The sequence below is a fragment of the Canis aureus genome, chromosome X (assembly GCF_053574225.1).
Source record: "Canis aureus isolate CA01 chromosome X, VMU_Caureus_v.1.0, whole genome shotgun sequence".
Taxonomy (NCBI): domain Eukaryota; kingdom Metazoa; phylum Chordata; class Mammalia; order Carnivora; family Canidae; genus Canis; species Canis aureus.
This window is the reverse complement of record NC_135649.1, coordinates 72,372,330-72,384,354: the sequence shown is the minus strand read 5'-3', so window position 1 is coordinate 72,384,354 and position 12,025 is coordinate 72,372,330. Positions and strand designations below refer to the sequence as shown.

Genomic DNA, 12,025 nt, shown 5'->3' with positions numbered 1-12,025 from the left:
GAACATATAGCCCCCCGTCTGACACGCTGGTACTCCTGTCGCCGCTACCTTCTCCCTTCCCCCTCACACACAAGCAGAGTCTGTTTTGAGATTGGACTTCGGAACCAAATCTGTAAGTGCTGGCCTTAGGGAGCTCCACTTAGCACTGTCCTCAAAATAAAGCTCCGGGTTAAAGCTTCAGCTCTGGCATGTAAAGCCTGGTCCCGAAAAGTAAGAGGTATCCAGGGAGCTAGGGTCCTCCTGGGCTAAAGCTCCCCTCTCCTGCTTTCACCCACGCTTCGCCAGCACTCATTTCTCCAAAGCCACGGTGCAATAGCGCGCCGCGAGGGGAGGGGAGAAAAGAAAAGGGGAGGGGAGCGAGAAAGGAGGTGGGAAGGCTAGGAGGCCGGCCCGGCGGGGGCGGGACCCGACTAGCAAACTGTTGCTTTTGCTCTCCACCTCCTAGCGCCCCTTCGGAGATCCCAGGGAACCAGCGTGCGGGGAGAGCTGGAGGGTCCCAAACTAGCTGGGAGGCAGAAGAGGCAGCAGAGGAAAGCGACCGAACTCCCCGCTCCAGTGTCGGACAGGAGCTGAAGGGACGTACCGCGTCAACCCCAGCTGGGCTCCCGCAGCAGCCAACGCTTCTTGCAGCGCCGCGGCTTGGAGCCGCCGCCCCAGAGCTGCCCTTTCCTCTTCGGTGAAGTTTTTAAAGCAGCTAGAGACTCGGAGGAAGCGAGGAAAGTGCCGGGTAGGACTGACGGCTGCTTTTGTCCTCCTCCTTTCCACCACCCCCCCACACACACACACACGGTTCTCCTGTTGCTGCCTCAGCCGGCTTCTCTCGGCCCGTCCTCCTACTCCCCCCCCCCCTCCAAGTCGGCCCAGCGAGGCCGGCCAGAGTTTGCAGAGAGGTAACTCCCTTTGGCTGCGAACAGGCGAGCTAGCTGCACGTTGCAAAGACGGCTCTGGGGAGCCAGACTACCAGTGAGCCGCTTCAGCACTGCCGCTGGGACCGGGCTAGTTAGGCGGTACGCGGGGCTGGCCCCCAGTTTTCCCTCATTCCTTTACCTTCTTCCTCTGTACCAGCAGCTCATTTCCTTCCCCCCCCCCCCCCAATTTGCAGAGCCAGAGACCAAACAATGAAAAGGCGGTCAGGGCTTCCATAGACAATTCAAAACAAAAACAAAATCCGAACAAAACAAAACAAACCCCCAAACCCAAGATAAAACAAAAAGAAAAATAATCCGGTTCCTATTTGCACCTGCTTCAGTGGACACTGAATTTGGAAGGTAGAGGGTTTCCCTTGTTTTTGTTTTGTTTCCTTCAAGACTTGGGCATCTTTTGAATCTACCCTCCCAAGATTTCAGGAACAGACTGTGAGCCTAGCACGGCAGATCGTGCCCATTGCGTTTTACTGTGCAGGAGACTTTGAGGCTGTCAGAGTGCTTTTTGCTTGGTTATTCCTGCAAGTTTCCTTTCCAGGAGCTTCCCGCTGGTGGGCAGCTAGCTGCAGCGACGACCGCATCGCAGCCTGTTGAACTCTTCTAGGCTAGAGAAGGGGAAACGGGTTAAAGGAATTAGGTGGAAGAGTCAGCCAAGCCCAAGGATGGAGGTACAGTTAGGGCTAGGGAGGGTCTACCCCCGGCCGCCGTCCAAGACCTATCGAGGAGCTTTCCAGAACCTGTTCCAGAGTGTGCGCGAAGTGATCCAGAACCCGGGCCCCAGGCACCCTGAGGCCGTGAGCGCAGCACCTCCCGGTGCCCATTTGCAGCAGCAGCAGCAGCAGCAGCAGCAGCAGCAGCAGCAGCAGCAGGAGACCAGTCCTCGGCAGCAACAGCAGGGTGACGATGGCTCTCCCCAAGCGCAGAGCAGAGGCCCCACAGGCTACCTGGCTCTGGATGAGGAACAGCAGCCTTCCCAACAGCGGTCAGCCTCCAAGGGCCATCCGGAGAGCGGCTGCGTTCCAGAGCCTGGAGTGGCTTCGGCCACCGGCAAGGGGCTGCAGCAGCAGCAGCCAGCACCACCGGACGAGAATGACTCAGCTGCCCCATCCACATTGTCACTGCTGGGCCCCACTTTCCCGGGCTTAAGTAGCTGTTCCACCGATCTTAAAGACATCCTGAGCGAGGCTGGAACCATGCAACTCCTTCAGCAGCAGCAGCAGCAGCAGCAGCAGCAGCAGCAACAGCAACAGCAGCAGCAGCAGCAGCAGCAGCAGCAACAGCAGGAGGTAGTATCAGAAGGTAGCAGCAGCGGGAGAGCAAGGGAGGCCGCCGGTGCTTCCACCTCCTCCAAGGACAGTTACCTAGGTGGCAGTTCGACCATCTCGGACAGCGCCAAGGAGTTGTGTAAGGCAGTGTCGGTGTCCATGGGTTTGGGTGTGGAGGCATTGGAACATCTGAGCCCTGGGGAACAGCTTCGGGGGGATTGTATGTACGCCCCGCTCCTGGGAGGTCCACCCGCCGTACGTCCTTGCGCTCCGCTGGCCGAATGCAAAGGTTCTCTGCTGGATGACGGCCCGGGCAAGGGCACCGAAGAAACTGCTGAATATTCCCCTTTCAAGGCAGGTTATGCGAAAGGGTTGGATGGGGACAGCCTGGGCTGTTCGAGCAGCAGTGAAGCAGGGGGCTCCGGAACACTTGAGATGCCATCCACCCTGTCTCTTTACAAGTCTGGAGCACTAGATGAAGCGGCAGCTTATCAAAGTCGAGACTACTACAACTTTCCTCTCTCCCTAGGCGGGCCGCCTCCCCATCCACCACCTCCCCATCCTCACACCCGCATCAAGCTGGAAAACCCTCTGGACTATGGCAGCGCCTGGGCGGCTGCAGCGGCACAATGCCGCTACGGGGATCTGGCGAGCCTGCACGGAGCGGGTGCAGCAGGACCCAGCTCGGGCTCACCTTCGGCCACCACCTCCTCTTCCTGGCACACTCTCTTCACAGCAGAAGAAGGCCAGCTGTATGGGCCCTGCGGCGGGAGTGGAGGCGGCAGTGCAGGCGAGGGGGGATCTGTAGCCCCCTATGGCTACACTCGGCCACCTCAGGGATTGGCGGGCCAGGAAGGTGACTTCCCTCCACCTGATGTGTGGTATCCGGGCGGTGTGGTGAGCAGAGTGCCCTTTCCAAGTCCTAGTTGTGTCAAAAGCGAGATGGGCTCTTGGATGGAGAGCTACTCCGGACCCTATGGGGACATGCGGTAAGTTTCTCCTCCTCCACATATCTTTGAATCACCCTAGTCGGTGTTCTGGGGTATCACTCTTCTACCTGCCGGAACACTCTGCCCCTGGGAGAGCTCAACAGTGTTCCATAAAAAGGGCCGCCCTGAATCTGGAGCCTTCTGGGTACTTCTAGCCTGCCAAAGAGAAGACCTTTGTGCTCAGAATCCCCACCGTGTGCCCCACTCCCCACAACCAAGAGCCCTGGATGCTGCTGTGTGCCCTTCCAGATACCTTAACAACACCTCCCCCACCTCCAGCCTCTTAAAATCCTCATGGTGCTCCAGGTCCCAAAGGCTCCAAACTTAAATCCAATAGTAAGGGCCACCTTCAAGCTCTTAAGCTTTCCAGTACTTTTTCTCCTCCCTCTTCCCAAATCTGAGAACCTGCACAGGAAATATGGGCAGTTTCACCTCTTAAGAGTGTGTTAGGGTTTGCCTCCCAGCCTGTGGCTGTTCTTGGCAGGTTAGAGGCAAAAGGACTGGCCTAAACTTTTCTGAGCCCGCCTCCTCCAAAGAGATAAAATGGAGGTGCCCGGATTAGGGGAAGAAGGTCTTTCTCTGAGTTCTGAGGACCGCTGTGTGAAGATAGGATGAAGTTCCTTCCTCTGGGACAACTGAGGATTTGCCCCAGGGTTGGAAGTCAGCAAAGAGAATCCAACCGGGCAGGAGTAGAGCGAGCAAAGGTAGAGGAAAACTAGCAGACAACTTATTTCTTCGTAAACACTGGGCAATATTTGCTCTCACAGGTTGACCATGTTGGAAATAGCTACTTGGGTCGGTTTTCTCTTGTAAAGTGTTTATTTTCTCTTTGGAGTACAGCAGATTCACAGCCTCCCACTTCGAGTTTGCATCAGATCCACAAAAGAGGAGAATGTTCTTTTAATAGATAATTTAGCGAGACCTGAGTCTGACTTATAAAGTGTTGGAAATTTTTTAAAGGACTTTTCTGCTATTCCATTGTGCTCAGAAATTACTTTTGGGAGGGAGGAGTGAGGCTCTTTAATATATTCCTTCATTTTAAGAACATGCTTGCATTTTTTAATTAAAGTATAGTTGACACACAATGTTATAGTAGATGTGCTTGCATTTTAAGATATGAGCTGCTACTTTTAAAAAACTTGGTAAGAACTGTTAGGGACTTGTAAGCCATAATCTTGCCCATGACTTTTAATGAGAAAAATGGTGATCAAGTTCATCTGGCTTATTAAAGATTCTTCCCATATTTGTTGAGCCTCCCATATTTGAGGAGATCATGTTGAAGATTCCCCCCTCCAAACAAAGATACTAATTTATCTCAGTGAGGGAGGGAATACTGACCAAGGAACTAACTCCTCAGGTGTGCTGGGTGCTGATGTCCCCTTGGAGTTGTCTTGTTATGTTTTTCTTTAGCTATTTTTTTATCTGTGACTTTTCCAAAATTTCTTTGTTAGCCTTATTAGCATCTTTAGTGACTTAAATCCAACAATTTGCCTCCTTTCACCGATGCTTTTGTTCTTGGAAGATTGATAGAACAGTGTTAGGGAAGAAAAGAGGATAGGATTTTGTAAAATATTGTTTTCTGGGCTATTGAAGAAACAGCTTGTTACCAGCCTTTACATCCTACTATTAGATTTTTAATGTTTGTCTTACAGGATTTTCAAAGGGTTTATTTATATCATCAAAACGTTTTCCAGTTAGTTTGGGTTTTTTCTAAAAATTATTTTTGCAATTTGGTTATACCATGGTATAAAAGGTTTTCTTCATTTTATAAGAACAGATTTATTTGATAGGGTTAATTTTTTTTTCCCCTAGTGTTGTTGGCAGTTAGTTCTACTGTGAAGTTTTTTGAGGGATGGAGATGTCTAAGGTACTTCTTGACATAACCATGATGCTAAACTGGAACCTTCTCTCTTCTGCACTGCCCCCCCCCCCCCCCCCCGCCAATTAACTCAAGTAATAGGAAATGAACAATTCCACATATTTGTTAAGGGATGTGTTTCCTTGAAAACATAACCTGAGATTTTTAGGCAGTAGCCATAGAAAGCAAAAAGTTCTTCCCATCAGGTGGGCAGTAAGCTAGGTTATTTTATCCCAGGTCTTAGAAAATCATTGAGTCAGTTTTTTTTTTTTAAGATTTATCAATTTCATCAGAATGCAACCAATCGCAGTCTAAAAGTTGACCTTTTCCTACTTTATCTTTCTTTCTCACTTTACTAGGGCACAATTTGGTGAAAGGCAAGGGTTTTTTTAAAGCCAAAGCCAGAACTTCCTGTCTGTATTGCATGCATTATATGCCAAATTTGAGTTAAAAATCTAAGAATTCTAGAGGCTTCCAATAATGTTGGATTCCTCCCTTTTTCAATTGTGTGTGTGTGTTCATACACATTAGTTAATGGGGGGGGGCTTTAACTTTAGTAACCTTTGGAATAACTCTGTGTTCTTATATATCTACAATGTTTCTGCTGAAAGGAGAAAGGATGAAGGAGAGAAACTGAAGGTGGACCTTAAAAAAAACTTAATTTAGCATGTAGTTTGAACAGAAGGAATAATAAAAAGTGATGGGAGTAGAGACCCAAGGAAGCTTGTGCAGGAATTAAAGTTGAGATTTAGATATTAATTATCCAGATGCAAAAAGAACATTTTAATTTTTCTCTTGGTGATTTGTTCTGATTTTTATAACAGTTATTATTTCTTTAGTGCTTTGAGATCGGCAAATTCTGCTTTTTTTCCTCTTATTATAAAGAAGGCATTTTTTTACTCCCCTTTCCATCTCCTCTCTCATCTTTAGTTATCAAACACATTTTTATGACTATTTTGCAAGGAGCAGTTTGTTTTGTAATGCAGAATTTTGCTTTGGGACCAAGATAGTCTGATGCTTTCTGTCCATAGTTCTTGAGAGTCAGTATGCTGTAAATAAGCATCCTTTCTCCATTGTCAGCAAATAACTAGTGAGTTACGTTTGGGTACCAGTGATCAGAACCAGAGAACCAAATAGCCACACTAGGTGATATCTCATTTGGAAATATATGTAAGATGTGCTGATGGAAGGCTCCTCTTGGTCTTCCTCAGAGTATCTCTTTTAGCTCTGCCAAAGGTTAACATCAGTAAGAGCTATTTTCCAAGAAGTTTGAAGCCTTCCAATTGCAGGGTCACTTTGGGACACTTTCTGCCAGTGCTAATTTTACCTGATCAGACTTTCATTCTTTGAGTTGCAAACCTTGATTTAATAATAATTGAATTTGTTGGTGCATTTAATTTTCTTTTTTAAAGTGTTTTTCTTCCCTGTAATAATTTTCTCCTCTGGTCTACATATACACATTCAAAACAATGAATCCTTAGGTCTCTGACTCTTACTTGTACTGTGACTGCTCTTCATGGGATTATGAGTTGGAATTAAGGACTGGACAGTTTTGTTATTTTTTTCCCCTTGATGATATCAATTTGTAAATCTGCTCAAACAGGGAACAAAATGTAGGTTGGGTGTGGCAAGCAAGGGACTTATCTTATAACCAAACCTGAAATCATTATTCTGAAAAATAGAAAGCAAACAAAAACCAAGTTTTTTGAGGTTGGTCAGAGAGGGAAAAGGAAACCTCTCCCCACCCCCCTACCTCTCCACCATTTTCTCTTTGTCTGCAGCTTCATCGAGTGCTGCCTTGTCCCAGATTTTCTTTCATTTCTCTCCTTTCATGCTTTTAGCTAAATGGAAACATAGACACTTCTTTCTTGTTTTCAGGATATTTTCCTCACTTACACCTGTGGCATCCTCCTAAAGATTTCTTTTTTTAATCTGGAGAGTAACCGATCAGATCAACCTCAGCACCTCTCTTTTAAGGCTAGATGACTTGAGGGGATTGCAAAATTAGTAGCTGGGCTTTTTTAGCTTAAGGTTAGAGCCTGAATGAGTAGTTGCTGAGAAGCTGAACTAGATGTTGTGAGGACTTGGTGACTTAATGAAGTATTTTGCCAGCTGCTCACTCTCTCTCTTTTGATCTCTGTCTCTGTTTACTGGCCATTTTGGTAACCTTTTTCTCAAAGCCTGAAAATAACTGGACCCTCATTGAGATGATGCTGGGTCAGACATCTACCACACTTTGACAAGCAAGACCTAAATCTGGGTGTGTGTGTGTGTGTGTGTGTGTGTGTGTGTGTGCTTGTTAGAAGTGTCTGGCTGGACGGATAAATATGCTGATGCTATGTAATCATTTAAAAACAAAGAAAGAGGGCAGTCCGGGTGGCTCAGCAGTTTACTGCTGCCTTCAGCCCAGGGCCTGATCCTGGAGACCCGGGTAGAGTCCCATGTCAGGCTCCCTGCATGGAGCGTGCTTCTCCCTCTGCCTGTGTGTGTGTCTCTGTCTCTGTCTCTCTGTCTCTCATGAATAAATAAATAAAATCTTTTAAAAAGTTAAAACAAAGAAAAATATTGAAGAAACTATTCTACCTGAGGCTTCCCCTACCAGCATTTCATCAAGTTCTGAAATGTTGGATTCAGAGTTTAGTGATCCTCATCCTAAACACAAAGCTGACTTTTTTTTTTCATTGCTCGTAACTTTCTCTACAGTTATCAGTATTGGTTGGCATTTGTTGTATTGAAGAGAATTATGAAATCTCAAATTTACTAGCACCTTTTTAAAAGAAAAGACCTAATGTCTTATAGTTTACGGGCTAGCACTCATGTAAGTTTGAGTAGGCTGGGAAGATGCTTAGTGAACAAACCTTTGCTAGTTGAGGGTATAGAAATAGTGGAGTTTCCTATAATGTTTGTTTACTCTGTGGAAAAATTTCTCTAGAGCAGCACTTCTCAGCTTTTTTTTTCCTCCAGGCTTCCCACCCGATAGAAAATGTTTTAGATTTTTGCTCAGTAAGGGCTACTTTTAGTGGTTGTTACATAGAAATGATAGGACTGTGAATTATGCACAATCCCTTGCACACTCATGGGTGCTGCCACCCTTTCTTCCTTAAACCATTTCCTGCTGCCAACCTGCAGGCCACAGTAGAGTTGAGAGTGGCTCATCCAGATAAGCTTATAGCTCTAAAGTGCTAGTTACTTGAGAAATATATATATATATATACATATATATATATGTATATATATATATATATATATTTCATCCATTAAAAATGTGCAGTTCACGGTGCCTGGGTGGCTCAGTTGTTAAGTGTCCCTGTTAGGCTCAGGTCATGATCCCAGAGTCCTGGGATCAAGCCCAGAGTCCAGTTCCCTGCTTAGTGGGGAGCCTACTTCTTACTTCTCCTTTTCCTTCTGCCACTGTGCAGTCTCCTGTTTATGCTTACTGTCTCTCTTTCAAATAAATACAATCTTTTTTTAAAAAGTGTGCAATTCAGTGGTTTTTAAGAGTCGGGAAACCGTCATCACTATTCTATAATATTTTAATCACTTAGCAGTTATCCTTCCTGCCAAAAGAGCAACTATCAACCATCAATCTTTTGGTCTCTATGGGTTTGCTGATTTTAACAGTTATTTTATTTTCTTTAATGGTTCCTTTAAATTGAATCATGCTATATGTGATCTTTTGTGATTAGCTTCCTTCATATAGAATATTATTTTCAATGTTCGTCTATGTCAAAGCAGTTATCAGTACTTCATTCTTTTTTATAACTAAATAATGTTCCATTAAATGGATGTATCACATTTTATCTACCTATGCATCAATTGATGAACATTAATAGTTGTTACCACCTTTTGACTTTTATGACCAATACTGCTATGAACATTTATAAAAATTCATACAAATTTTTTGTGGGCGTGTGAACATAATATTTTTAATTATTTTGGGTACATACCTGAGAATGGAGTGTCAAGATCCTGTGGTAACTCTGTGTTTAACCTATTGAGGAAATCCCAAACTGTTTTCAAAATTGACTTCTCCATTTTACAATCTCACTCACAATATATGAGGGTTCCCTGTTTCTACATCTTGCCAATATGTGTTGCCTTTGTCTTTTTAATTATAAGTTGTCCTTAATGTGTGTGAAGTTATCTCAAAATGGTTTTGATTTACATTTCTTTAATAATCAGTAATATTAACCATATTTTCATTTCCTTATTGGCTCTTTGTATATCTTCTTTGGAAAAATATCCAGAACCTTTGCTCATTTTTAATTGCATTATTTGTCTTTTTATTATTGAGTTGTAGGAGTTTTTTAATGTAGTCTAGATACAAGTCCTGTAACAAATTATGATTTGTGAATATTTTATCACATTCTATGAGCTGTCTTTTCACTTTCTTGATGTTATCCATTGAAGCACAAACATTTTAAATTTTGATAAAGCCCAATCTATTGTTTTCTTAGACAGCTTGTGATTTTGGTGTCACATATAAGAATGCCTTGCCTAATCCAAGGTCACAAAGATTAACACCTAGGTTTCCTTCCTAACTGGTTTTTGACCAATTTTGAGTGTTTATATAACTCAAGATGTGAGTAGGGCTTTAACTTCATTCTTTTGCATGTAGATATCAACAAATGGTGCAGTCATCACAGCACCATTTGTACAGTCATCACAGCACCATTTGTGGAATCTTTCCTTATTTAACTGTTTTGGTACCCTATAAAATCAGTTGACTATAAACGTGAAGTTTTATTTCTAGACTCTGAATTGTATTCCACCGATCTTTTACCAGTACCACACTGTCTTAATTACTGTAGGTGTTTAGTAAGTTTTGAAATTGAGGAAGTGTGAACTCTTCAACTTTGTTCTTTTTTAAGATTTTTTTTTTTTTTGGATATTCTGGGTTCCTTGAATTTCTGTATTGATTTGTAGGATCAGCTTGCTAATTTCTACAAAGAAGCCCGTTGGGATTATGATAGAGGTTGCACTGAACCTATAGATCAATTTGGGGAGTGTTGCCATCTTAACTATGTTAAACCTTCTGATCTGTGACCATGGGATGTCTTTTCATTTATTTAGCTCTTTTTTCAAGAATGTTTTTAAGAGTATAACTTTTGTGCTTTTGTTAGACTTATTCCTAAATATTTTAATTTTTAATGCTACCATAAATGAAATAATTTTCCTTATATCCCTTTTAAATTGTTCCTTGCCAGTGTATAGCGTTAGAATTGATTTTTGTTTATTGACCTAGGATCCTACAACCGTGCTGAAAGTACCTGAGTTTGGAACACCTCTGGGATTTAAGAAGCAGAAGGTTTCCGTTGCTGTACTAAAGTTAAAGCATAGTTTGTCTCATCCTATATGAAGGCTGCATAGGGACACTGTTCTCAATTTTCCTCAGCTGTAAATTGAAATTGGTAATGCCAGCCCTTTTCTGAATGAATAGAAGATTGTCTCTAAAATTATCAGGTCTTTAGAGAACAGTAGGAAAGAAACCTACTGCTTCTCCTAGCAAGGAGATGAGGAATTAATAATTTCTACACACAAAACTAGCGTGAAGAGGTAACAAATGCAAACTAGGCCAAAGAAATAACTAGCCGTATTTGGCTTATGTTTAGATTTGTGTAAATAGCTGGAGTCATAATTTTATGTTTTTATGTGTTGTCCTTTGGATAAAGTAAATGCCACCATTCTTTCTGGTGTATATTTCTAGATGAGGAAATGGTTCATTTACTCTCATATAATTAGGGCTTATTTTCAGGGATGGACTCTATAACCATGAAGCAGAGATACAATATACTTATAAAGGGACTGAGCTTTGGCTTCATTAATACTCTAGGCTAAGGGTCATATCTAATCAGCTGCAGCTATCGTGTCCTGATAAAGGTAGGCCACTAACAGGTCCTATCATGACCTTGCTCTCTTTACAGATGACCCTACTAAAGTGATTTTTCAAAAGTACACATCAGAGGGCACCTGTGTGGCTCAGTGGTTGAGCATATGCTTTCAGCTCAGGTCATGATGCTGGGGTCCTAGGATCGAGCCCCACATCAGGCTCCCCAGAGGAGCCTGCTTCTCCCTCTGCCTATGTCTCTGCTCATCTCTCTCTCTGTCTCTCATGAATAAATAAATAAAATCTTAAAATAAAAACTACACATCAATCAACCACTTTTCTTTAATCACTGCCATATGTTTACCTGTGTGTGGAGGTGAGGGTAAAGTGGACACAATTCAGAAGAATCTTAAGTTCACTTCCCTCAAAGAGTCTATAGCTATTAAAAAACCAACAAAAACAAAACAGGATGGCAACACTCTAATATGATGCCAGTATAATGAGATGCTGGATTGTATGGCACATATTTTTTAAATGTAGACATTTGAAAAAGGATGGATCAGTGTAAGCTGCATTGGTCAGCAGTAATACCTGTGACTGCCTCTTATCCTTTATGGATTTAGTGGGGACATGATTGAATTCTAGCAATGGATTATAGGCCTTTTTTAAAGATTTTATTTATTTATTCATGAGAGACAGAGACACAGGCAGAGGGAGAAGCAGGCTCCATTCAGGAGCCTTATATATATATAAGGGCTTTGTTGAATTAGATGATGCAGCTTTTAGAAATGGCCCACCCTTTTAATCATGGGTTCTTTTTTTCTGCTGATTGAGTAGATTCTTTGCTTGTGGAAGTGTAGTCCCACTTATCTGGCCGCTAGGGGGACTGCAAGTGTCCTGTGGCAGGAATTCCCTGGGAATGGTTGGCCTCCTTTGATGGATTCAGCACCTTACAGGATAATTTGGGCCAGAGCCACCTACTACCAGACAATAAATAAGTTACTGAGGTACTTAGTATTTTATCTGGGATGTCCCTTCCCAATGCACAAAACGTTTTTAGTAACGCTGATCCCTTAATACCTTTTTCTGAATGTGAAGCTGGGAGCAGTGACGTTGGGTATTTTTCAGTAGCACTTTCATATCCTATTCTTGCATTTCATCCT

At 43.5% G+C, this 12,025-nt stretch overlaps 1 protein-coding gene across 1 annotated transcript in view; it reads left to right on the top strand.

Annotated features, from left to right (window-relative positions):
* The first annotated feature begins 410 nt into the window (after positions 1-410).
* The window catches only part of AR (androgen receptor), a 186,478-nt gene continuing 174,863 nt past the window's right edge, over positions 411-12,025 (top strand). Inside the window, exon 1 of the mRNA XM_077889678.1 lies at positions 411-3,177. Within this exon, the coding sequence (XP_077745804.1) occupies positions 1,586-3,177 (1,592 nt within the window). The 5' untranslated portion in view covers positions 411-1,585. The remainder of the gene's footprint in view (positions 3,178-12,025) is intronic.